Below are 27,015 nucleotides of genomic sequence, written 5' to 3' on the forward strand. Positions count from 1 at the left end.
ACAGTGGGTCGCCAGCCTATTTGGCCTTTAGGTACTACATGCCTAATAACAGTTTTAAGTCAATAAGACTTAAGTGTGTGTCTAAGAGAACCAGGGCCTAGATTAACACCTTGGCGGGAGCTCAGAGGGATTGAGAGGCCGGAGAGCTTATTAAAGAGAAATATAGCTTGAATGGACCTGGCCCGGGGGGATACCAGTCCACAAATATAAACAGAAAGGTACTGACCGAGGTGGCATATGGGGGTATAAACAGAAGCAATAGGATCAATTTAGAGCAGAGGTGGCCAACCTGAGCCTGAGAAGGAGCCAGAATTTACCATTGTACATTGCCAAAGTGCCACAGTAATACGTCAGCAGCCCCCCATCAGCTCCCCACCCCGCTCCCAGGGCCTCCTGCCCACTGGCAGCCCCACCTATCAGCGCCTCCCTCTCCCTCCCAACACCTCCCAATCACCTGTTTCATGGCGTGCAGGAGGCTCGGGGAGGGGGACAAGCGAGGGCACTGCAGGCTATGGGGAGGGGGCAGGAAGGGGTGGAGTTGGGGGCAGGGCCTGTGGCAGAGCCAGGGCTTGAGCAGTGAGCACCCCCCGGCACACTGGAAAGTCGGTGCCTATACAAGGAGCCACATATTAACTTCTGAAGAGCTGCATGTGGCTCCGGAGCCACAGGTCGGCCACCCCTGATTTAGAGGATAACAGGCTGTCAGGAAAACAGCCTGACACCAAGACTGCTCATCTCCCAGGGGGAGGGGTGGAAGCACCATTCCTTGTGACACATCCAACTGGACTGGACAAACTGCTAGTAAATGTGGAGGAGGGACTGACCCCGCATTAGCAGGAAGAGGGAGTAGATGACCTGTTGATAGATTTTAAGCATGTAACTTGCATGTGACTGGAGATTGGCATTTAGCGACTTAAAACAAACATTTACCATACCTAGCAGTGCCAGCAATCCCATTACGGTCAGCACAGGCTTCCTCACCATCTGGACATGAGGTGGCTTTGTGTTGTTCATCTGGAATCGGGCAGTCAGCGTTCTCTGGGTGAAGTAATGGGGATGGTAGTTCATGAAGGCATTGTCGTTACTCAGTAAAGTGTAGTTGATGGTGTTGTTGGCTTTGGAAATGAGCAGGTTTTGATGTTGGATGATTACCTGTAAAGTAACGGGAAAACTGGCCGTCATGCTGGGGGAAAAAACACTTCTTGCTGACACTCTAACGAATAGATTCCTGTTTTAAAACCAACAGTCTTATTTCTGTTGAACTGCATATTCAGCCTACATGATCCTGCAGCAGTTCTACATGATGGGCTGCTTCTGCCTGGGGCCACTTTAACTCGTTTCCGTGCATTCGCTTACCCGCTGGAAACAGCAGAGTAGAGCACTCTTGCTTCATTTGGATACTGTAGTGAAGCTACTGAACTAGTTTCATCCCTACATCCTGCACACACGTGTGGCAGTGAAGATCTGTACATGCAATGAAAGCAAATGCATGCAACGTTTTGGCTTCAAAATTCATGAAGATCATCTCAGCGTGGCTTTAGTTCACATAAGCTCTCAGGTTGGCTAAAATCAGGGCATCAGTAGGACTGCGGCAGTGCGTTGACTCAGATGTGAAGGATTAATCCTACCTGTGGGGATGCACGGGGAGCAGCGGGCTCTCTGTGAGAATGCCAGGTGCTGCACAAAGAAGAGTTCTAGACACGCTGTGTAAGCAGGCGGTGAAGGGGCTCAAGCCATGTTAGCTGGACACTGGGATTACAGTCAATGGAGATAGCTCTACTAGCTTTATGAAGAGAGTTCTGCAGTCCTTTCGGAAAATCTGGAGACTTCACACCATCCCTGAGCGGCTCTTTCATGAATAGTGAAGGTTGATACACACTTCCTCAGGAAGTGAAGTCTTACGTGTCCAGAGGATGGAATTACTAGCTTGGTTTAGAACTTATGTAAAGAGCTCGTATGAGAGATGTGATTTCCATCCACATTTTTGTCAAAATAATGTTTCATTAGTGACCTCATTGTACTTCATTTATAAGAACTTCGCAGCGTTCGGCCGTGTTGGTCCAGTATCTTTTCGTGGCCCAACTTCTGTTGGTGAGAGAGACAAGCTTTCGAGCTTACACAGAGCTCTTCTTCAGGGCTGGGAGATGTACTCAGTGACACTGCTAAATACAAGGTGGAACAGATTGAAACTACTTACGCTAAACAACCTTTCCCAGACTTGAAGAAGGGCTCTGTGTAAGCCTGAAAGCTTGTCTCTGTCCATCACAAGTATACTACAGACAGGAAGTATTTGAGAAATGAGATGCGCCAGCTCACACTTAGAGGCTTGTGCACATCCAAGTGTGCAAACCCAGTCGATTTTTTGGGTCAATACTCCCATGGGCTTTCCAGGGATCCATCTAATTGCTCACATCTCCTCTCCACATGCAAGGGTTCGGTTCAGCAGAGACCACAGGGAATATTCACAGGTTGGTACAACTGGCATGCTCCCAAGAGCAGGGGCAGTCTCTTCCCCAGCATTGCAGTTGCCTCCATGGTTATGTAGTTCTGCACTGCCCCCCTAACTCATGGCCATATGCCCATTGCATGGCCTGCCCCTTGGTGCGGGCAGTAATAATGAGGTCATGTCAGCCCTCTGTGCAGAGACCTCACCCAAAATCCAAGAACTACTGCATTAAGCAGTCAAGAAGGATGGTAGTGGTGCTTAGGGCTTTCTGGGAAAGGGTGATTTTGTACAGTTGTGGGTGTATAATGCACCACAAGAAGATAGTGGCGAGCCTATTACAGGGAATGAGGGAAAGTGAGTTTAGCCAATCATGCAGAAGGTTTCACGGTAACAGTGTCCCCAGCACATTCTCCAGTTCTCCTAGGAGGAGGAGGAGTTTTCATAGAGTTGTTTTCTACAGGGACATTCGGGAAAGGGCAGATGAATTAACTACAGCTGTGAAGTTAAAGCACCTGACACCCTGGTGGGAGAGCATTCAAACCTCAGGATTTGGCTTGTAATTTTTTCCTGAAGTCCATTCAGAAACCTAATAAAACATTCTTTTGGCAACACACTTGCTCTGCAGATTAGCGTATTAGGTGAGGACACTAAGTGAGCGTTGAGTTACCTTCACCACCATGGCTGCATAGGTCACATCAGCTCTCCACGTTTGTGGAACTGACCATCCAACCAGTGGGTCTGCTTCATCATTGTATACAGGAACCGAGGTGAAATTTGGGAACAACTTCTGAATTTGCTCCATTGCTTCTGTTTCTTGCTCTAAGATGTGAAGAGAACTTCCAGCTCCCTGTAACAATGGGAATCGCATTTCATGCAAAGTGAGGAAGCAAAGTGTCATGTACGGTACTTTGAACAGTGGTTCTCAAACTTATTGGTTAGGCCTCCCATCTTTGTGTCTGTAGTAGTTTCTTGCCCCCAAGTACATATATTGATTTAAAAAAATCAACATGCAACTCTCACTAAATATTAAAAACAGTGAAACACTGAGTCAAACAAAGCCAACGATTCATTGTAATAAGAACAAAAGCAAAACTGTGATTGTGGTCGATTTGTTTACCATTAAATATGCCCACCGTGGCATAGCAAACGGATTAACGTGCAGATGGCACCGACTTTGTATAATGCTAGGCATGCTTAACAGGAATACACCAAAATGCACAGCACCATCTAAGGACCTGGTATGGCTGGAGGAGTCAGCGTTGCTAATTATTCATTGCTGTGGGTAAAACGTGTGCAGTGAAGTTTTTCCCCCTAAAGCTTCTCATGCTCCCCCTACCCTCGAATACATTCCGTGCCCCCTCAGGAGGGCCCGGCACCCAGTTTGAGAGCCTCTGCTATGAAAGACAGAGCACAAGCACCTATGTCCCTGTCAGATTTGTGTGCAGTGTTGTAGCTGTGTTGGTCCCAGGCTATTAGAGAGACAAAGTGAGTGAGGTAATATCTTTGATTGGAACTGAAGAAGAGCTCTGCGTGGCTCAAAAGTTTGTCTCTCTCACCAACAGAAGTTGGTCCAATAAAAGATATCACCTTGCTCAACTTGCCTGTCAAATTTAACATTTCTACCCTATCTGCTCAGGCACTAGAACTGTTGACAGGCAGTCAGGGTCAGGACTATTGTTTTAAAGGGGAAATGTGTATATTTTCCCCCTCTCCACGTGTGAAAGTGGCAGAAAAGTTGTTTTCAGGTGGAGACTATACATGGAAGCATTCCGCTTGGAAGGAAGTTTGTCTGTTAGAACATCTTTAAAAGGCCCTCTGGAATTGTAATGGTTATGTACCCCAGCACAGGCAGAGCACAATTCTGAAAGTGAACTTCATAAACCAGAGGGGCTGCACAGTCAACCTTAGCAATAAATTGGATTAAGAAATATTTTCCCATACACTTTTCTTTATTAAACAGCTAGAAGCCTTGGACTGACCTTCTTATGTAGGGCTATGTAGTCCAACCTCACACCAGTCGCTCCAGTGAAGAAGTTGGTTCCATTGTAGCAGTGATGTAGAAGACGCCAGCAGATGGGCGACTTTGGGAATGGATGGAAAGAATCTCCCGGGCCTCCAAATTTCAGTAAAGAACTAGCTTCTCTTAACCCTTCTGAGCATGCGTCGTAATAATTGAGAAACCCTAGAGTCAGAACAATAATGTATACTGGAGATGGTTACAGCTTAAAATTATAATGATGTCTTGATTCAAGTTACCGAAGAGTACGGTCAGTCCTCATATTGCTGCAGCAGGCTGTGAGCAATTAGAAAGTGCGCACAACTAACAGCATACAATGTGTCTGAAGCCACCTTTTTCCACTTCCTCTCTCCATTATTGATCACAACAGGAATCTCGAAGTCCCCCCCTTGGTTTCATACAGTCTCAGCAACAGGAAGCTCCTTTAAAGGATTTTGTCTGGGCAAGCTACCAAGACACACATCTATTAAAACACATGGCTTTAAAGCAGAAAAAAAACCCTTCATAGCACAACTTTAGTTTATAACCCAACAGTGAAAAACGCGATTGTATTGTAGTCACCCTTACTTCCCATTCCCCACCCTCATTTCTGTTTTTGCTCATGTTAAAGTCTAACCTGAGACTTTATGAAAATCAGGGCAGGAATGCTATTAATGGAAGTTACATGGATCACACCCAGGGCCAATCCCTTATAAAACAGAATATACCTGTATATACCCTATTATTTATCACCCACCTACCCCTACCCTACTCCACCCCCACACAAATTAAATCAAGGTCAAAAGAAACAAACTTACCTTTGACACTCATTGACACATTATCGAAGTCATGGTGATCTGGCTCGTTCCAAGTTTCAAAATTCCATTTGGCAACATGTTCCAATCCATATCTATCTGCAGACGAAACTACCCTTCATTACTGCACGGTAGGCTTCCATGTGGCAACGAATAATTCATACTTCAGGGGTAGAGCGCAGGACCAACCCGCAGCCTTCCAAACGTAGTGGATTAAATTCTGCCCTTTGAGGTGTCTATGCAGCTCCCATGGATTTCAATGGCTGTGGTATGTCTGGCTCAAATGGCTGAATTTGAGCCTCTGTGACTAAAAAGTAGCTTATCTTTTGCTCATTCTCTGTGGCTATCAACGCCAGCTTTCTTCCTGTCCATCACTGTTGTCTATCTTGCCCTTTACACAACCAGCGTAAGGCCACGGTGGGATCCAAATGATCATGTTCATAACATATGTACAACATGCAGCGCCTACCTACCTATAAACACACGGCTGCCCTGGCACAGCTCTGGTGGCTCCCGAAACAAAGACAGAGAGGGCTACTAAAGGCCTCGAACTATTCAAAGGTTTGCTATCTAATTGCTTTAAACTACAACCACAATTGCAGCCTTGTTCTCTTCGACGCCCCTCTTCTTTTCTCCTGACCAGGACTTTGCTAAATCATGTCACTTTTTGGTCAGTCTTCAAAATCCATCCCTTCTTCAAGTCTCATTCCTGACATTGTCATTGACTTCCTGTGCGACCCTGGCCATATCACTTCACTTGTCACTACCTCAGTTGACCCATCTGGAAAATGGGGGTATTGGTATTTATTTTATCTATTTCCCAGGGATGTGAGAGACTTAAGAGGTTCATTAGTTGTACAGGGCTTTTAGCTGTGGTTGAACAGCTAATCCCCATAGAATCATAGAATATCAGGGCTGGAAGGGACCTCAGGAGATCATCTAGTCCAACCCCCTGCTCAAAGCAGGACCAATCCCCAACTAAATCATCCCAGCTTTGTCAAGCCTGATCTTAAAAACCTCTAAGGAGATTCCACCACCTCCCTCATGATTTCAGCCTACATAGTTTGGCTTAGCCTAATTTTTTATTGGGCTACGCACTGTATTTGTTGTTTTTAGTGTTGTATTGTCTAATGTTGAGTGGTGAAAATGAAACTAAAAAAAGACAAGAAGTGGCGTTGGGCAGATAATTCTCAGCCTCAATTAGAACTCCTCACTCCATGGGCAAGAAACGTAAATGTACTGAGCTCCATGACTTGTTTCAAGTGGCTTCAGTCTCTCACCCTTCTATGAAGCTTTTTCCAAAATTGAGTTCAAGAATTAGTGTTGCTTAAATGAACCCACTCAAACCTCTCCCATTCACCCAATTGCTGTTATGCATCCTGAAATCAAGTATAAACCACACAACTGTGGAAGAATAAAGGACTGATGATTAAACAATGATTACTTAATGACTCACCTATGTATCTCTTGGCCAGAAGTGCAATTAGGCTCCTCCATTTTATAACCTGTTTTTTGTCTTCAAAATCTGTAAAGTATCCTGAAGGGCTTCCCATCAATTCAAATCCTTAAATAAACACAAGAAGTCTAACTCCCATTTTCATGAACTGGTTTACTTTTGATTAGCTAAGGAAGTCATTGAGTCTTATTGACACTTAAGAATCTGAAACTACATAAGACACAGGAAATTAGTTACATTAAATGGGCTCCCTTTCCTGATGCCACACGCTAATTCCACACCAATAGTTACTTTGGTCTTGAGGTCGTTCAAACTCATTGCTTGTCAATGAAATCAACAGTATAGGAGTTACCACTTCAGCTTCTGAACTGGCGTGTGACTTAGAGGCATGGGAGGTGTGTATAGCTGTATATGGGTAGTGAAAGCAAGATGAGTTTAGGAACGTGTCCTCTTTGGTCCCTTCTTGAGCGTATTTCAGCGAGGAGAGAGTTGATCACAGCTTCCAGTTCAGAGTCTCAGATTAATGCCAAAGCTCTTACAAGTAAAGCACTAATGTGCTGCTTTACATTATTCCCAGGGTTCTGTGTGCAGAATTTCCATTTACATTAATGGGAGTCAAATGTAAGTAGAAGCGAACTAATTTTGGACCAAAATCTGCTCTGGCAAAAGCTGTTTAGTCTGATGACTGTACATTTGATCCGACATGTTTAACTGACCAGGAAAAAGCTGTCCTTACCTGGAATGAGTTTGTTTTTCCAGAGAAGATCCATCAAGTTATCCAGACTGGTAAAGTTGTAGTGAAGTTTTCCATCTGTCACTCTAAAGAATATAGGCAATTTAAAGATACAAAACAAAGAAAATAGCTAAAGTAAGCAAGAGAGACTGAAATATGAACATGACAAAGCAGGTCCCTAACTAAGTTTTGATTGTAAGTTCTTCTGGCCAGGGACTGTATTACTGTTCATATAGCATGTGACACAATGGTGCAGGGCGCTGTTTTTGGTTGACCCCTAGGTGCTACTGTAAAACAAACAATAGCATTTGTTAAATAATGAAACTATCACTGTTATGCTTAATATAAACGAAACCTGTGTCTCAAATAGATCAACTGCTTTAGTTCTATAATTCACAGCAGCATTTCAGTTGTTTAGAAATACATACGTTATTCTTTATTCTGATTTTAAAACAGTTTTGTCATAATGTGATCATTCTAACAAAGCCAGCATGTGGCTCCAGTAGAAAGAAGGCTGTATTACGTCCGGGTAAGCTGCCCATTCTCTTTTAGCACACAGGACCAGTATGGTACTTCTAAAGGAGTGACATATGAGATTTTTTTCTTTTAAAGTGATAGATGTCTATAGCATCTAAGCACAGGCTTTTCCTTGCCCAGCCCATGGCGTTTTCATCTCCCAAAGGCAAGAACATAAGCAACATAGCAGATCTGATGAGAGAGCAGGGGCTTTTTACCCATGCTATCATTTGGACCCTGTGTTATTTGAATCTCCAATTTCTTACCCACGCACAAAGCAGCTTTACCAAGATTTTCTCCACTCCATTTGCTTTCTTGCAGCCACCAACTGGTTGCCTAGTACACCCCTGGTCCAAAATGAAAATATGCCTGACTGTTTAATTCTCATGATTTTAATTCTTACTCTGGTTGTTTAGCTGGATTCTTCATTGCTTTTGGCACAGCTGAGGATTAATAAGTGTATTTGCTGGGTAAATAAAAAGGTCTTTCCTGCACCTGTGGAAGCACACACCTACAGTAACTGTGTTCCAATTTTAACAGCCTTTAATATTTTCCACATACAGTGTGGGTGTAAGACTGCCATAAAAGCCATTCCCAGCTTACATCTAGGGCCAAATTTTTGGATGAGTTTCCTTCTAACCTCCTGTAGCGAGGGGGTGTGGCCTCCCTCAGAGACAGATGGAGGGACAGCCGCGAGCCCTCCCTGGTGGGCAGAGCTGGGACACCCAAACCCGCAAGGCCGGAAGCAGAGGGGCGGGACAGAAACCAGAAATATAAAAGGCCAGTCCTTCAGCTCAGTTAGAGAGGAGCCGTCAGAGGAGAAAGACATCTCTCACCCACTGCTGGGGCTGCCATTAGCCATTTACCCCAGTGAGATGGATGACGACCCTGGGACTCAGGTACCCCCCCTCAAATGGGAGTGTAGGAAGTAGCCCTGAGGAGCTGAATATAGTTCGGCTGTGTTACTGACTGACGGCTGGCTAGCGTGTTGCAGCTGGATTTCCCCGCTGACCTGGGGTGGGACGCAGTGGAGTTGGGTGGGCCTGCATCCCCCTAACCCCTGCCACCCCACCTCTGGGGTGGCAGCCTCCCCACCACAGGCCAAAAAGACTGTTTGTCAGTGGTCCCCCAGAGCCAGGATCCCTGTCTGTTTGCTGCCCCGCCCTATTTGAGGACTTGGGCTTAGAGACTTATTATTGCTTGGTCCTGAGAACAAGCCTGAGCATCCTGACTTTGCTGCCCAGTCCTGTACGAGGGCCTGGGGGAATAGACTGGTTACTGCGCTGTCCCGAGTACAGGCCACAACTTCCTGACTTTGCTGCCTGCCCTGTTCGAGGGCCTGGGGGAATAGATTCCTTAGCTGCTCTGTCCTGAATACTGGCCAGGGCCACCTAATTGCTTGCTGCTTTGCCCTGCCGGAGGCTTGTGGACACTCCTGCTCTACCCTGACTGTAGGCTAGAGCCCTCTAATCGTTTGGTGCCCTGTCCAGTCGGGGGCCAGGGCCCCTAGACTCAGCACTGGATTACCCCGCCGAGTGGCAGAGAACCCGATGCTAATTCCACCCCAAATTGTGCTCATCCAGAGGACTTGTAGCGAGAGGGCTTAGCCTCCCTCCCAGATAGATGGAGGAATAGCCGTGACCGCCCTACACCTCCTTATATGTGCATAACGCTCGGCAAGCAGTGGCAGGTGCCAGCACCCCAATCTGAACACTTGCACATAAGGATTAGAATTTGCCCCACAAAATCCATTTATGCCAATTAATTTTGCAGGTGTAAATTAACACTCGCTAACAGCATTTTTCATGTTCATCTGCAAAATGTGCCCAGGCATATGTGTGCATTGGTAATTTTTTATTTTGTTTTGCTTGGAGGTTGAATATTTAGTCCTGAAATTTGTCCTTGGTAAAGTTGAAACTTGATTTTTAAATTTGTGGAAGTTTTTAATAACAATATCTCCACTTGGTTGTTCTGGCACATACCAATTGTCCAAATAAAGAATCACTATAATCCTATGTAACAATATTCTGAAAATGTAATTTATTGTTGCCTTGGCATAAAACCTGTGCATGTGTAAAAACTGATTCACACCATATTCAGAGTAACTAGTTAATTAACCATTTAGGGATTGATCATAGTGCAAGAGATGAGTGTAGTGCATAGAAATCCAGTGTTGGACACTTTAAATCATGTAGCAGGGGAAATTGTGAGATGGAACTTCTGCCTCTTCTTTAACTGCTCTCCTTTATGGGGCAGATTTGAACGGAGAGCCTGGAAGTTAGTGATCCTGGAGCAATGCATGAGCTAAGAGGATTTATAAACTACCTAGAGAAGAAAGACCGGAATGTTGGTGACCTGAAGAGGAACCAAGACTGTCAGTGTAGAATCACAGACATAGAGCGCTAGATGGGACCTAGTGCAGTCCCCCACACTGAGGCAGGACCACGTATAGCTAGACCTCACCAATCTATTAGAGTTCTGTGAGGGAGCCAACAAGCATGTAGACAAGGGGGATCCAGTGGATATAGAGTACTTAGATTTTCAGAAAGCTTTTGACAAGGTCCCTCACCAAAGGCTCTTATGCAACGTAAGCTGCCACGGGATCATAGAAGATTAGGGCTGGAAGATTAGGGCTCAGGAGGTCATCTAGTCCAACCCCCTGCTCAGAGCAGGACCAACTCAACAAAATCATCCCAGCCAGGGTTTTGTCAAGCTGGGCCTTAAAAACCTCTAAGGATGGAGATTCTAGCACCTGCCTAGGTAACCCATTCCAGAGCTTCACCACCCTCCTAGTCAAATAGTTTTTCCTAATATCCAACCTAGACCTCCCCCACTGCAACCTGAGACCATTGTGCCTTGTTCTGTCATCTGCCACCGCTGAGAACAGTCTAGCTCCATCCTCTTTGGACCCCCGCCTTCAGGTAGTTGAAGACTGCTATCAAATCCCCCCTCACTCCTCTCTTCTGCAGACTAAATAAACCCAGTTCCCTCAGCCCCTCCTCATAAGTCATGTGCCCCAGCCCCCTAATAATTTTTGTTGCCCTCCACTGGACTCTCTCCAATCTGTCCACATTGGGATAAGAGGGAAGGTCCTCTCACAGATCAGTAACTAGTTGAAAGATAGGAATAAATAGTCAGCTTTCCTAACGGAGAGAAATGAACAGTGCCCCCCCCCCCCAAGTATCTGTACTTGAACCTGTGCCATTCAACATATTCATTAATGATCTGGAAAAGGGGGTGAACAGGGAAGTGGCAAAGTTTGCAGACGATACAAAAATTATTCAAGATAGTTAAGTCCAAAGCTGACTGCGAGTAGTTACAGGGGAACTTTCTAAAACTGGGTGACTCAGCAACAAAATGGCAGGTGAACTTCAATGGTGATAAGTGTAAAATAATGCACATTGGAAAAAATAATCCCAACTATACATATACAGTAGTGGGTTCTAAATTAGCTATTACCACGCAAGAAAGAGATCCTGAAATCAGCATGGATACTTCTTTGAAAACTTCATTGCGGATGCACAGCAGTGGTCAAAAAGACTAACAAAATGTTAGGAACTATTAGGAAAGGGATAGAAAATAAGACAGAAAATATCATAATGCCACTATGTAAATCCATGATATGCCCGCACCTTGTATATTGTGTCCCGTTCTGGTAACCCCATCTCAAAAAGGACATAGTGAAACTGGAAAAGTTTCAGAGAAGGGCAACATAGATCACCAAAGGTATGGAATGGCTTCCGTATGAGGAAGACTAAAAAGATTAGGGCTGTTCAGCTTAGAAAAGAGATGAATAAGAGGGGACATGACAGAGGTCGATAAAATCATGAATGGTGTGGAAAAAAGTGAATACAGACGTTTTATTTTCTCTTTCACGCAATACAAAAAACTGAGGGTCGCCTGATGAAATTAATAGCAGGTTTAATACAAACAAGAGGAAGTACCTTTTCACACAACCCCAAGTTAACCTGTGGAACTCATTGCCATGGAATCTTGTGACAGCCAAGAGCATAACTGGGTTCAAAAACGAACTGGACAAATTCCTAGCAGATCAGTCTATCAGTGGCTATTGGCCAAGATGGGCAGGGACACAACCCCATGCTCGGGGCGACCCTAAACCTCTGACTGCTGGGGGGGAAACACTACATACTTGCCCTGTTCTGTACATTCCCCCTGAAGCTTTGGCATGGGCCACTGCTGGAGATAGGATACCGGGCAAGATGGATGACCCAGTATGGCAGCTCTTATGTTCTTATATTCTCAGTCTTCTTTTCTCAAGACTAAACAGAACCAATTTTTTTTAAACCTTTCCTCCTAGGTCAGGTTTTCTAACCCTTTTATCATTTTTGTTGCTCTCCTCTAGACTCTCTCCAGTTTGTCCACATCTCTCCTAACGTGTGGTGCCCCAAACCAGACACAGTCCTCCAGCTGAGGCCTCACCAGTGCAGGACCACCTTTGACTTACATTCAGGTAAAAAAAAAAAATTAAGTCTGACAGTCAAGGTCCAAAGCTGAATTCGATTGTTGCAAAGAGCAGTTCTGCTCACTCAGATCCATTAACGATATTTCCAGTTTCGCCTTGCGTCCCACTGAAATATTTGCTTACACGCAGTCAGCAAGTATAACAATGATTAACTTTACTTTCATGCAAAAAACCTGACAACACAGTTCAAACAATAAAACAGAAGTGTGTCCTTCTGACTTCAGGGGTCTAATTCAAACAGTATACATTGTAAAAAAAACAAGGCCCTGTTTCCTTTGCAGGCACATTAGAGATTCCAGGAATATGAATGTGTTGCCAAAACATCCCCTTGTCTTCCCTCTTAAGCAGATTGCCTGCTGCCATCCAAGAGAAGCAGCTGCATTTCAGTGATGCTGCATGCGTATAGACAGAAGCCTTTCTGTGTTTATTTCTGCCAGTAAACCGCATTAACAGAACCCTGACTGGGAGGCAAATTAGGGTCACCCACTCCCATTAATAAGCAGTTACCTGTCAGTGAGAGTACTTCATCCTCACAATCTGGCCCTTTAAGTGTCAACACTTGTTGTGTGGTTGTGCAGAAACGACACCTGCTTCTCACCTTTTTTGTCCCATTTGTCATGGTACTATGGCTTGAGCTGTATCTTCCTCACCCTCAATGAAATAACACTACTGTCCTCAAACACAGGGACACTTTGCAATGGCTGCAGTTTTGATAAAACATTAATATGTAGGTTAATAAATGCTCTGTCAGAGAAGTGAACACCTGCCGCTGTAGGTGGTCTTGAAGAACATCATTGTAGCTACAAAAACAACAAGGAGGCCGGTGGCACCTTAAAGACTAACAGATTTATTTGGGCATAAGCTTGAAAGTGAGGTTTTTAACCACGAAAGCTTATGCCCAAATAAATCTGTTAGTCTTTAAGGTGCCACTGGACTCCTTGTTGTTTTTGTAGCTACAGACTAACATGGCTACCCCCTAATACTTGACATCATTGTAGCTGGCATCCCAAGGAATTGATCAGTTCTTTGTCAAGTCATGATGCTTTTGTGGAAACTGAAGGAATCCCAAACAGTGTCTATTCCACTGGGGGTGAGACACCTAATATTATATCTCCAAACAACCTGGAGACTAGCAGAAGGTGACAGGTTATGAGTCCACGTCTTTGCAGAATTGTTGGAGTGTACTTCTTGGAGTGTTCACTGAAAAGATTTGAGAGCATAATATCCCATTCCCGCTCAATCTCTTCTGTTGCTGAGTTTGCCAGTCTCGGTCCCCTTAGCAGAGAAAGCACATTATCCAAGTCTGGAGGGAGTTACCAGAGGCATGAGGGATCGGAAAACCCTGGGTGCTCGCTCTATCTGCTGAATTTCAGGAGGAAGGCCAAGAACTCTGCAGAGACTGAGTTAATATGTTTATTTTTTCCATTAGGGCTGCTGATTGCCTTCCAAGTCCCTAACTCTTTTTGGTTGCTATTAGCAGTGAACTTGGGCAGGTTTAAAGTTCAAGCTATTACTAATCTCTTATTGGCTCCGAGAGGGCCCTGTTCTGCTGAACACTCAAAGCTCTCGTTGACGGTAAATCCCAAGGAACTGGTTCCCAGAGCCTGGAATGGGCGCAGCATCTTATCAATGCCCACTCTTTGGAGAGCTGTTTCTTCAGCCCTTGCTGGGCGGGTTTTGTTCCATGTGCCTTGTAAGTCAACAACTCCTCCAGCTCTGGGTGGGCACGAAAAACTGCTGCAGAGTAGATATAAGGAAGAGCTGGTATTAATGAGTAACAGTATGCAATGAAAGGGGCAAAGGGTTTATTTAATGGGTAAAGGATTCCATTCTGAACCGCTGACCGCAAGCGCGGCTCCTCTGAACTCAACGGAGTTGCACTGGCTGCACATGTTGCTTGTCATCTCTGCTGCTACATGCAGTACAGCCAGTTATTCTGGGCACCAGCTGACACTGTTTGAGCAGCAGCAGATCCTCAGGCCTTGCCGCTCCTCCAAAATCCCCATGAATCGTGGCACCTGGGTTTGCCTGTGGAGCAGTGCAGAGCCCTTGTGTGGGCTCCTGAGTCCTGCCCCTTCCTCAGTGCACAGAGGAACTTTTGTAAAGGGATAAAAAATAACAAAAATAACACTCTACTCAGATTCCCAGGCCAGAAGGGACCACGGTGACCACCTAGTCTGGCCTCCTGTACTTCCTCAAAGTAATTCCTAGAGCAGATTTTTTAGAAAAACACCCAATCTTAATTGTTGGTGATGAAGAATTTACCGCAACTCTTGGTAAACTGTTCCAGTGGTTAACTACTCGCATCGTGAAAAATGCACATCGTATTTCCAGACTGAACTTGTCTAACTTCAACTTCCAGCCATATGGGTCACGTTATACCTGTCTCTGCTAGACTGAAGAGCCCATTGTTACATACCGTATTTGTTCCCCGTGTAGATTCTTATGTACTCTGATCAAGACACCACTTAACCTTCTCTTTGTTAAGCTAAATAGATTGAGCTCTTTGAGTCTATCACTACAAGGCATGTTTTCTAATTCTTTAATCATTCCTGTGACATTTCTCTGAACCCCATCCACTTTATCAACTCATAGGACTGCAGGCTGGGAACTTCCTGCTTTATCCAGATGCATCACAAACAGTAGCGTAGCTAGACGGGGAGCAGCCGCTCCCCCACCGAGCACAAGTGACGCTTTTTAAATTTTACTCACCTAAGAGCGAAAAAAAAAAAGGCGCCACCCACTGCAGCACTTCAGCGGCGGGACCTTCACTCGCTTCGGGTGTCTTCGGTGGCACTGACGCTTCATAGCCGAAATGCCGCCGAAGACCCATGGAGCGAGTGAAGGTCCTGCCACCGAGGTGCCGCTGAAGACCCGGAGCACCACCCCGTCAGTAAAAGCGCCGCAATGGGTGGCACCTTTTTTTTTCTGATCCCCCTCTTCCCTCCACCTGGCTACACCACTGATCACAATGTGTGTGTGTGTGTGTGTGTGTGTGTGTGTAGGGTGGGGGAGTGTGGAAATTCCCCCTGACAAAATCTGAAATAGGGAGGGGTAAGAGCATGTGTCCATCCCCTAGTACTCTGGGTAACTCAGTTAACCCCATGATGACCACTTGGCTACAGGAACTCGACAGGTTGTGCTGTTTCTCGGTTCTTCTGCAGATAGGATTTTCCCTTAACCCGTCGTCTTAAATATAATCACAAGCCTAAGCAGCGGCGTATTTATCGCCTAGGCGAACAAGGCCTAGGCCTAGGGTGGCAAATTTGCGGGGGCGGCACTTGCGCTCTCGGAAGTTGTTTTTTCTTCTTCTCTTTTGCTTCAGCACTTCGGCTCTCGGAGGGTTTTTTTGTTTGTTTGTTTGTTTTTTGCTTCAGCGCTCGCAATCTTGGGGTGGCAAAAATCTGTGGTCCTAGGGGCGGCAAAATCATTAATCCGCCACTGAGCCTAAGAAGCACTGTACTTGTACCCAACCCCAGTAAATCATTTTCTGATTTTTTTCCATTAACACTAAGTATGGATCAGGTTCCGAGGAAGTAATTTCAGTTGTCAACTGAAGACTTAACACCTTCATTCACTTGAATTTGGAAGAAAAAGTCAGATGTTTAACACCCAGCAGAACCTTTGGTGCTCAGATATACAGGCACCCTGCCACACACATCAGTGGGAGCTGTGCCTGTATCAGAGGGCAGAATGGGGCCTTGGCTGCATATAACTAGGCCCCGTTACTGACAGAATGAGCTAATGCAGTGATGAACAAGGGACATGATGTGGATGGTAGGTGCATGACATGCTATCCGATGATCCTTAGCCTCCCTGTTGTGATGGCTTGTCACAGTTCATCTATCCATACAAATGACCTGCATGATATGTGTGAAACAAAGGAGCAGAACAAATCTTTTGCATTTTAGAAACAAGTGAGGGTGCACCTTAAAAAAGTAGAACTACTACTCCTTCAAAGCTCCTGCGTTTTCCATAAACCATCTGAAAGTTGGGCATTGAGCCAAGGTCTTTCTTAATAAGCTAAAACATTTGAAGCCAATGTTCATTAACCTATCGCATGTCACACAGTTTATTCCCCTTTGAAATCAGCATTATTGACCTTTACTATGCCCCTCAAGTCATAAATCACCATGATATGGGTACATTTAGCAGGATACAGGAGAGATACAGAAATGTGAGCAAACAATGCAAGCTTTCAAGCAGATAAGATATGGCCTATGATTCACCACTTTTCACTCAGCCTGCTTCTGTCTCCTCCGTCCTTTCCTCAGCAATGATGCTCTGTGGCAGGAGGGAGGCAGAGACAAAGCATCAGTAGCTCCCTGTGCTGAGGTGAGTTTCTTTGCCAGAAAAATGTTGTTAGTCATTTTTTACAGAGAGCGTACAAAGCAAATTCAAGATTTGGAAGGGGAAACAGGCTAAGAAAATAAGCAGTTTAGTCTACAGTATAAGGTCTTTTAATAACCGGACACATTCACATTTCAAATCAGGCCATTTAAGCACGGATCATTTGAATCTAAGCATGTCACAAAGAGAGTCATGATTTCGTCCCTCTTTTACAAAGACATATGATAGGAGGAGCGATTTCATGGCAACAAATGCTTCTGACAGTTTTTCACTACAAATCTAGGGTAGCATTTCAAGCTATGCACATTCACTGTCCTCTCGCTGCATTTACTGAGCTGACACTTTTCCCGTATCAGATTTGATTTAGGGAATACAATGCCTAACTACATCTCTACAATGCATGATTACAAGAAAATCCTAAATGTGATTTTTATGCTAACCTTGCCAATAACATTCTGATGTAACATATGATTTCTGCATGAATACACACCCTGGAAAACAATACATCCTCGACAAAAGACTAAGAGGGAGATTTTTTTCAAAGGCACAGATGGTAGCTAGGGTGCCCAACTACAGCTGCCAGACTGAGCTGGATGTCTAACTGCCTTTGTGCTATTGAACGTCTCCATTTAGCTTAGCATTTTTAAACATGCCCATGAAAATGGTTATTGAAATTCCCTTTTAAAGTGGCTACTGAACTGAGTATATACAGCATTAAATGAAACAGCCTAGATTCTCGTTTTCTGGGTAATGACTCTGAATGGTACTGTATAAACTTATTTCTTTTTGTTTTATTAACATATGAGACTATGTAGTATTGCATTTAATAACTTCTATATGTTTCATATATTTTTTTCCTTTTGTAATTGATAGTTTTATAATTATTTGACCTGTCAATTTTAGCTGAAATCAATGTATAATTCCAAAATGTATGTTTTGTTGAGAAGCTTACTAACTCTTAGAAACCTAGAGATCTTTAAAAGGTGTTTTTGCCATATGCAATGTAACGGCCTAATCCTGCAAACATCTACTTAGGCAGATCCTTGCATCCAACAGGACTTCAAATGGATATACGGTTTTTCTCCCGTAGAACCCTTTGAAAGATCGGATCTTAAGTTTTCACTGATTGCTTCATTTTTAATTTCAGATTATTAACTACTTTGCATCTTATTTTTTCAAAGTGTATGGAGAAACATACAAACTTCTCAGTGAGAAACATACTTAGGAATCTCTCAAGGGACAACTGACAATCTAACAATATTATGAAATATTAACAGCCTAGCTCACACGTGAATGAGTAAAGATTTACGGTAACGTGGCTAAGTTTCCCAGTTCTACTGTTTCCATAATGCCTACTTTGCATATACCTATCTACTTGACATTCCTGCACCTGTCTGGAGTCTGTTTTATACCTTCAACTTTTTCCTTTTACCATGACCTGTACAGGTAACCTTTACCTACAGGTAACCTTTACATGGCCGCTCACATTTGAGTTGCCAATGTTGTTTGAAAAAACAAACAGAACCTCACTAATTCACATTAATGCCTGAGGTCTACTGCAACTTACTGAAGTTTGGCAATTAGCAGTAACAAAAAGGTAAAGAATAAATGCCCTAGGGTAATTTGTAAAGTGTATGCCTTAGTGATATGGCAGCTCAGTACAGCCTCTTAGCTGAGAGGTGAGGGGGGCTGTTTTTGTGCAGATTATGAAGTGTTTAGTGAGGTTCTACTATAAATGTAAAAACAGCAGAAGCCTCTTAAAAATCAGAGCTATAATACAAATATGTTGCATTATGTTCCACATTCTATAAAACACAGATTTGAAGTGAGAGGACTTCACTTCAAACCAAACCTTCAACACGGGGTCATTATTTTCATTCTGAATCCATTCTTGGCATTTCCGTCCTGCAGATTCGGCTAGTGACTCTGTCATTACAGTGGAGATAGCACTTTCACTCCAAACTTTGGTTCCCATGTAGTATTTCACAGCAGCTACCGTTGGTGCTAAAAAGGGCCCCAATTCTTCATTTTATCTAATCTAATCTATCTATCTAATTTGCCTTTTTCAATTGCTAAGATCCTGAGAAAACTAATTAATTAGCTGATGAACAAAATATTTAGATAACTTTCTTGCGCTCAGCTCAAAAATGGGATTCAGTTGTTCCAACTTATTATGTACGTGGATCACAGAGAGGAATGGGTGCTTCGCTATGTTTTTAAAAGGCTGAACGTTTTATATGTATAAGTAAGAAGTTCAGATTCCTGTGCATTCACTAATATCTTAGTAGTTGAAGAATACAGCAGTATTGCTAATGCTACACATGTACGTTGTGCAGCTCTTGCCGAAGGCAATGAGAGTAGGTTCACACCAAGCTACGTCTGTTAGGGAGGCTGTCAGGCCAACTAGCATATGCTCCCTCAGGCCTTGTGATCCCCATCAAAAACTCATCTTAAAACAACCTAATTCAAGTAAGAGTTTAAATACTTTAATCTCTGTGTCAGTTCATTTACCTCACAAGTACCCCATACAGTTTTCAATTTAACATGTCTTGCAAACTAGATGAAAAACTGCACAATATTAATATTGGGTCCCTGTACATAAGTCAATCATACGACAAAAAGCAATCAGTAAACAAGTATATTTGATTAGTACTTAATGGTCAAGATTAGCATTTCTTTACTGACTAATCCTTGTCTAACTTTGCTTCTTAAAGCTGAGTGCTGGATTGTACCACATAATTTTCTATTACTTATTCCAATTACTATTGCTTCTCTGACATCCTCAAATACCGACACAGGAAAGCAGTTCACTCAGACCTCAATCCTGCAATCAGTCAGCCCCTGCCCCTGTGTCAAGCCTCACTGATGTTAGTGGTGCAATGAAAGTACAGGGACCTACCCACTCAAAACCCATTACAGGACTGGGACCCTAGCTGACGACTTCATGTTGTGGAGGTGGCCAGTGACACCGCAGTTAAGGTCCCAGCTGGCTTTCCGTTATGAGTTGATCTAAGGTTAAATACTCTCAGTTTTTAATTTACTAGGACGACATGCTAGCCGTGGGGCAAACCTCAAAACAAGCTGCCCATCAGAAGGAAGTCTCCATACTTGTCTATTTTTTTTAGCAGTTTAGAAATAACATGGGGGTTCTCACTAGGAGGTCTTGAAAAAAATATTTCACAGTGAGCCTTGGGTAGCTTTGCCCTCTCACGTTGTCTAGTGACTGACAAAGATTCTTCCTCTGAAATGTTTGAGATATCACCTGCTCTTTGAAGTCTTCCATAGGATCCCCATCTGTTTTATGGGTAGGGCCCTACCAAATTCACCGTCGATTTTGATCAATTTCATGGCCAGAGAGTTTTTCAATTGGTCAATATCACGTTTTCAGATGTTTACATCTGAAATTTCACAGTGTTCTAACTGTGGGGGTCCCTCTTCTGGCAGCGGGGACTCGCAGCTAGGAGCCCCCCCAGCTGGGTTGTTCCCAGCAGCAGGGGGAGGTCGATGCATGTCCACAAGCCTCCTCCAGCTGCAGGAACCTTCGGAGCACAGTTGCCAACTTTCACACGGTAAATAAGCTCCCCGACTTTCACAATAAACCCAAAATCAAGCTAGTCCCATTTCAAAACAAGGCTAAAATGAGCCAATCCCTAAGAACCCCAACACTCTCTGTGACTAGACCCCCCCGGTATGCAGTCAGGGACTGTGGTGGGCCCACTGTGCACCCTGACTCTCTCCCCACCCCCTTGCCCCTGCTTGCCGGGAGCTGATAAACAAAGAAGAAGCAACAAGCTATAAGCCACAAACTAGCCAACAAGCAACTCACAAGCCAATTAAGCCAAAGCCAAGTAGAATTTCTGCATTTTTTTCCGCGGGTTTGGCATGTCTGCTTCAGAGCTTCCTGCAGCAGGGAGGCACTCAGAGGTGGATCTGATCTCCCCACCCGCTGGGGCGCTCCCAGCAGCAGGGGGAGATCAGACCCACATCCACAAGCCTTCTCCCGCTGCAGAAACCGTCTGCACCAGAGCTTCCTGTAGCAGGGGGAGGCACCCGGAGGTGGGTCTGATCTTTCCCTCCCCCTGTCCCTCTCCAGCCCAGCGGGGACTCACAGCTAACAGCAACAAGGGGGAGATTGGATTTCACTGGGAAGGGCTTATTTCACGGTCTGTGACACGTTTTTCATGGCTGTGAAATTGGTAGAGCCCTATGTATGGGATTTAAATTTCTTGTCATCACCCTGAAACTCTATCCTCTATCTATCTTTCCTTGTTGAGCCTTGCTCCATGGCCAGGCCCCAACAATATTGTCTCTCTGCCAGTGTCTCACTCAATCACCTCTATGCCTTCTATTCAGCCCTCCTGTGCTCTGCGCAACCTAAGTGTTCACCCCTGTCCACTTTAAGTCCTTCTTTAAAGGCCCACTGATGCTGTGCTGCTTAGTTTTTCTAGCCAGCTTTTATATCAGTGTTGTAGTTTGTTTCCCTTCATCTAACTGCTTTCTACTGGGCTGCCCCCCCAATTTTCAGCTCCTTGGACTGTCTCTTCTTGGATATCTGGAAAACACCTAGCATAGCGTGGGTGCCACCATAAACAGATACTGAAGTTCTACCAGAAGCTCGAGACTTCAGATTCTGTGACTCTGTTTGGCTCAGTTGTTGACTAGAGCCTTTACCCGTGAGATGCTCAGGAAAGACCACTCTTGCCACAGTGACTCTGGCAGTGCGGAGAAGTCGGTCACTTTTCACAGTGCACTTTAGTGTCTCTTGATTTGATGGACCCTCTTGACACCGAAGCAGGAAAGTGGTGCATTTTTGGAGGCTGTGCTCGGTAAGGGAAAAATACTTTCAGAAGAGCTGCCTCTGACCGTTAACAAGGAGCAGGCCTTTCCATCTAGGACCCCAGGATGGAGAACATTTCATATATGAACTTTAATTAGGGGAGTCAATATTTCAGGTGGCTGAGATACACAAACATAAGTATATGGGGGGAGGGATAGCTCAGTGGTTTGAGCATTGGCCTGCTAAACCCAGGGTTGTGAGTTCAATCCTTGAGGGGGCCACTTAGGGATCTATGGCAAAAATTGGTCCTGCTAGTGAAGGCAGGGGGCTGGACTCAATGACCTTTCAAGGTCCCTTCCAGTTCTAGGAGATTGGTATATCTCCAATTTAAAAAAAAAAAAAGTACTTGTAAGCTTCTTAAAGCCATCACAGCTGACATTTAACTGAAGGAAGCTGATACTAAACCATATGTTTCCTTGCACATGAGAGGTAGAGACAGAGTGAACAAGGAAAGTCATTAAAGTTATGTATCGCTGAGTATCATCAACATAAATATTATAGTTAATAACTAGTGCACATAATATGTTTGCTTGAATGTGAAATGTGACTTAAATAGCGGTTAATGTGTTTCTATGAATGCCTGACTGCTCCACTGCACATTTAAATAATTCAGTGCACTTGAATGTTCCAGGTATGGCGTTTACAGGTGCATATATCAGAGCACTGTATCTTGGTACACTGTAAACACTATATTGACTAGTAGTGTATTGCCCACGAACTGTAAGCTTGTAATTCCCCTTTGTGCAGAGGCTAATGCACTTCTGAAGTCCTGAGTGCTCTGTCACAGATGTGCCTGAAGTAGTGCCTGGCCTAGACCTCTGCTAGCCTTCTGCACAAGGGGAAATATTGCCTCGAGTGACTACTGAGCACCTTGGTTGTTGTGCAGTTTAAGCATTTAACATTTCAGCCAGGTCTCTGAAGACTGCATGCCCACCAAGTTAGAACGGTTAAAAATTAAGCAGGTTTCGAAATACCTGATGGTCAAGAAAAAGTTGGAGCAATTTTCTGTGCATAGGAAACCTTTTATTCATGCTCTGATAGTTCAGATATGGATGAACTGACTTCTCCCCTCCACCCCCCAACAGTAAGAAATACCATTTTGGGCTTGGAAGAATGAGAAGTTTCAGAACAGTGTAAGCTTCTGAGAACGGGATCTTGGAACGAAGCCCTGATGTTTCAACTTAATAGCACTCAGGTGAAACCACTCATCTTGGAACTGGATTTTCCCAGTTTGAGTTGTCTTTCTTTGGCCCCCTTCAGCTCCCCTCTTCCATACTTTCATGTTGTAGAGCCCTGGAGCCGCTTGGCATCCCTTCCCCATTCCTCCGCAGCACTTCCAAACCCTGCTACCCTAGTGAACGAGGACTTGAGTTAGTCTCAGACGTCACATGGATGACTACATAAGAATTTTGATCACATTCATCTAACTTTCAAAATCCAAAGCCATCCTCGCCCAAAGCAGCCGACAGCTCAAATTCAAATTGGGAAAGTGATTTTAAATTCAACAATATTCTGACTCAGCTCAATATAATTTTGAGGTTGCCAGCAGTTAATGTTTAGCCATTATTTATACCAAGATCATACTGAAATATAGCAGGCAAGAATGTCTATGATCAAGGTTATCTAATACTTTCCATCATCAGACTGTTTTCAATGGCTAACTTTTCCAAACTTTAACTATTTGAGATGAACTTTTCCCTGCTTGCCCTTTGCCTCAGGCTGAATTTTGGCATATTTCAGCAAAAACAGCCAAGCTGTTTCCAAGAATGAGGCTCCATCATGCACATGTCGGGTGTGGGGTAGCTTCTCCTTAAAAGTCAAACTAAAAGGAAAATTAAACCAAGTTTGTTTTAGAATCATGGTTTATGAAATCATAATGTTTTGCAAACAAACTCCTGCAATTAAGGTTGTCCTGCAATTTTAATTTTCTCTCCTTGTGCATACACTTAATGTGTTAAACTAATGTCCTCAGCTACGTAATGACATGCTATTTATTGTACAGGACCTCTGCTCCACTGAGTACACAAGATGGATAGTGAATGAGGTGCATTATTGTAGGAAGAAATGGGATGTTCTTTTGTGTTTGAGACCCTGGACTGGGAGCCAGGAGCACAGAGCTCCATTTTTGGTTCTGCCACACACTGATCTGGTCCTGACGATTAATATATATGTTCGTGGGGGGAGGGGGGGGGTAAATGAAGGATTTATGGATAACCTTAATTCTGGCATTTCCTATTTGTGAGTGCTTGGCTTTGCAACCTTAGTTTTTAATGTTGTTTTTAATGTAACCTGCTTATGTTTTCTGAAGCTAAACAATTATTTGTAGCCCAAAAAAGCAGAACTTTGAATATTCAGTTACAATTAACTGTAAGTTTTCTAGTTATTAAATATTACTATAAAACAGGGTAAAACTTCACTGACATTTATTGCAATACACACTAACCACAGTCAATACAGTGAACACTCTATTCAGGTTGAAACAACCCTCAGGTGAGAGTTAGTGAAAGCCCGGAGCTCTGAGCCCCAGTGTCCCTGCAGGGCTGAAAGCCTGGAGCTCCGAGCCCCGGCGCCCCCCGCGGGACTGAAGGCCAGAGCCTGGAGCTGCGGTGCCCTCACGAGGCTGAAACCTGGAGTCACGGGGCTGAAACCCAGAGCCACAAGCCCTAGTGCCCCTGCGGGGCAGAAGCCGCAAGCCCCTTGCCATGTGGGACTAAAGCCAGAAGCCCTGAGCCCTGGCACTCTGCAAGGCAGAAGCCCTGAGCCCGGTGGCTGAAGCACCAAGGCCACCCCCCGACCTGGCCTGGTGGCTGAAGTCCGGAGCCCCAAGCTCCCCACTCTGTGGCTGAAGCCCCAAGCTCCAGCCTCGCAGGGCCCTGGAGCTTTTACAGCATGTTGGGGGTGCCTCAAAGAAAAGGGTTGAGAACCCGTGACTTATACCACAATAAAACAGTCCTCAGATAAGTACATTTGGTTAGCAGTTATTGGTCAAATAGGCCTGTCTCGATGGACTTGAAAAAGTACTGCTGAGTTAAATGTGTATTGTTAGTAAAAGCTGGGAAGAACTTAGGCTGCGATGATGATGAGAAGTTTATTACCTACTACAAACAGAAATCTGAATACAGTGAAGAACGTAAATCCATCAGTTAAAGTACTCCCACTCCCGAGCTGCACAAGTGCCCTTATCAGAGTAAAACTAAGTGATAGTTCAGAACATACGGGCATTAGTACAGCAATAAATCAGTACTATAAAAGTCAAGCGATGACGTAAGCATACGGTCATATGCAGTTTCAGACTGAAATCAATATTTGCAATGAACGTTTGAGAGCCGTGCAGTTTGACTAGAAACAGTTCAAAGAAGTTCCACTTGCGGATTAAAATGTTCTGTTTCAGGTTAGTCCACACTAACTGGATGTGCGATAGCTGACCCGGTACTGAGGATGGCTTCTACATGGCAGAAGTGCCCTAAGGACTGTGCCCAAAGGCACACCATCAAGGTATTTATATGCTCATGCCTTGTGCACGCTGGAGACTCAGCACAGGCTCACTTCTGTAGCACTCATCCAGTGTACCTTTCCATCTCTCCACTACTCACCTGGTGGCAGAGGATCTTACTAAATAACCCAGACCAGACCACTGTTGGACACTGGTGGCCATTTGCTACGTAGGCTCCCTGTACGCATGTTTGAATCCATTTAGCTAGAATAATTTTCTGAGTTCTAAACCCCTCCTTGCCACTTATGCAAGCCAGATGAAGAGCTTTTCCCCCACCGTCAAGTCTGTGTTAAACTGAAATTTTAGAAGTTAATGTTCTGAACTTCGGTAGTACATCCAAGGGTCTCGAAGGACTTTACAAACAAGCCTCCAAACACCCCTGTGATATAGGTGGCATTCCCATTTTATAGATGGGGAACCTGACAGAGAAAGGCCAATTGACTTGCTCAGTGTTGTACCAAGTCAGCAGGACAGCCATTAACTCTTTTGGATTTGTCCAGATTTCAAGTAGTGGTGCCTAGTCTCTGAGCCATTAAGGTCTTTCCTCTACAAACACCGTGCCCAGCAAGGAGAACAGATCAGATGGGCATAAAATATGATGTATGCAGGATATAGCTTCCTAAGATAGCCAGAACGTCAAGGATGGCCTAGCTGAGCTCTCAGCCATAGATAGTTTGATTTCTAAAAACAGAGCATGAGACTGATGAGCCTATATCCGCCAAGGCCTCAGATGGCTGCTAGAGCTGGCTGCATTGCACACATCCCAGGCTGAACACTTGCGTGGATCCTTTACTGCCTTTTTCTAATTTGTGTCACCTTGCTGAAAAACTAGATCCTACTGACTACAGTATTACTGGCCAGACAGTCAAGAGACATCTGCTTCCACTTAGACATTTACGTGGCCAGATTTTCAAAATGGGGCTCAGCACATTGTGTCCAAAGCACTTTTGAGAATCGGGCCTTAGTGTCACAACTGGAGTTTCTGGGTGCTGGACACTTGAAAAATCTGGCCTCCTTCAGCAGTTCTCCAGCTGTTAGTCCATGGAGTGGCTGGGGGTGGCTTGCAGAGAGCTGTCTGTCCGCATTGCTGGCTCTCCTCTGTGTTTCTGTCACATGGCGGCTGGCCCTTTTTAAGGGGACGTGGGCCTAACCCCAACGGTGACTAATCAGCTGCCTCCACTGAGCCTAATCAGCTGCCTCCCAAGTGATAACATGAAGATCACCTGGTCCTCAGAACAGCCAGCAAGTAGCTCAGTCATGTGGAGAGCTGCAGGAAGCAGACAGGCCCCTTCAGGAAGCCCTGCGGCAAGGGAAAGAAGTTCATACGAGACTGCCAGGCAGATGCCTGCAGAGTGTCATCCTGCGGAAGCAGATCAGACCCTAGAGCAGAGGTCTTGAGTTGCACAGTTTTATTTTGAAGAAATAAAACCAAAAGGCCTAAAGAAAAGGACTGAAATCCTGTGGCTGGAGCACATGCTTCTATGGTGCATGGGCTAGTGAGAGAACCCACCTGCTCACAGTTTCCAACTGGCAAAAAAGCATTAAAGAGCAGCTAACGTATCAATACTTTCCTATTATTCAGATAATCAATGGCTGTCGTTACCTCAGGAATACTGCGATGGCAAGGGGGCGAGAAGATGACCTAATCAATGTTACTAACATGTAGTCCACCCTGTGAGCTAGTCCAAGGGGTTGGAGAGCTCTAGCTTGACCTTACTGTTCTAGAGGAAAAGAGCAGGAGAAAAGGGTATTATTCCAATGTCGACAAGCCCATTAACTTTTGGACTGAAAATAAGCATGAGAAATGTCACAAGGGGTAATTATCAAGTGCCTGGTAATAGCTGAATGGTTTTATCTCCGCTCCGCATCCTCATTTACGTAAAAAAAAAC

At 44.5% G+C, this 27,015-nt stretch overlaps 2 protein-coding genes across 8 annotated transcripts in view; one reads left to right on the top strand and one right to left on the bottom strand.

Annotated features, from left to right (window-relative positions):
* IDUA (alpha-L-iduronidase) overlaps window positions 1-27,015 on the bottom strand; it is a 71,750-nt gene that overhangs the window by 18,011 nt on the left and 26,724 nt on the right. For all 6 annotated transcript variants that reach the window (XM_039543868.1, XM_039543867.1, XM_039543864.1 and 3 more), the window contains exons 4-9: window positions 7,450-7,532; window positions 6,714-6,821; window positions 5,261-5,356; window positions 4,426-4,628; window positions 3,114-3,293; window positions 936-1,152 (exon numbers count right to left, since the gene is read on the bottom strand). In XM_039543868.1, the coding sequence (XP_039399802.1) occupies window positions 936-1,152; window positions 3,114-3,293; window positions 4,426-4,628; window positions 5,261-5,356; window positions 6,714-6,821; window positions 7,450-7,532 (887 nt within the window). The remainder of the gene's footprint in view (window positions 1-935; window positions 1,153-3,113; window positions 3,294-4,425; window positions 4,629-5,260; window positions 5,357-6,713; window positions 6,822-7,449; window positions 7,533-27,015) is intronic.
* SLC26A1 (solute carrier family 26 member 1) overlaps window positions 1-27,015 on the top strand; it is a 46,594-nt gene that overhangs the window by 754 nt on the left and 18,825 nt on the right. The window contains exon 2 of one of the 2 annotated variants that reach the window (XM_039543858.1): window positions 12,326-12,433. The gene's annotated coding sequence lies outside the window, so the exon portion shown is untranslated. Of the gene's footprint in view, window positions 1-12,325; window positions 12,434-25,072; window positions 25,128-27,015 lie in introns of those variants that run through there. The other variant, XM_039543859.1, reaches the window with a different exon arrangement.

The sequence above is a fragment of the Mauremys reevesii genome, linkage group 6 (genome assembly GCF_016161935.1).
Source record: "Mauremys reevesii isolate NIE-2019 linkage group 6, ASM1616193v1, whole genome shotgun sequence".
Classification (NCBI taxonomy): domain Eukaryota; kingdom Metazoa; phylum Chordata; order Testudines; family Geoemydidae; genus Mauremys; species Mauremys reevesii.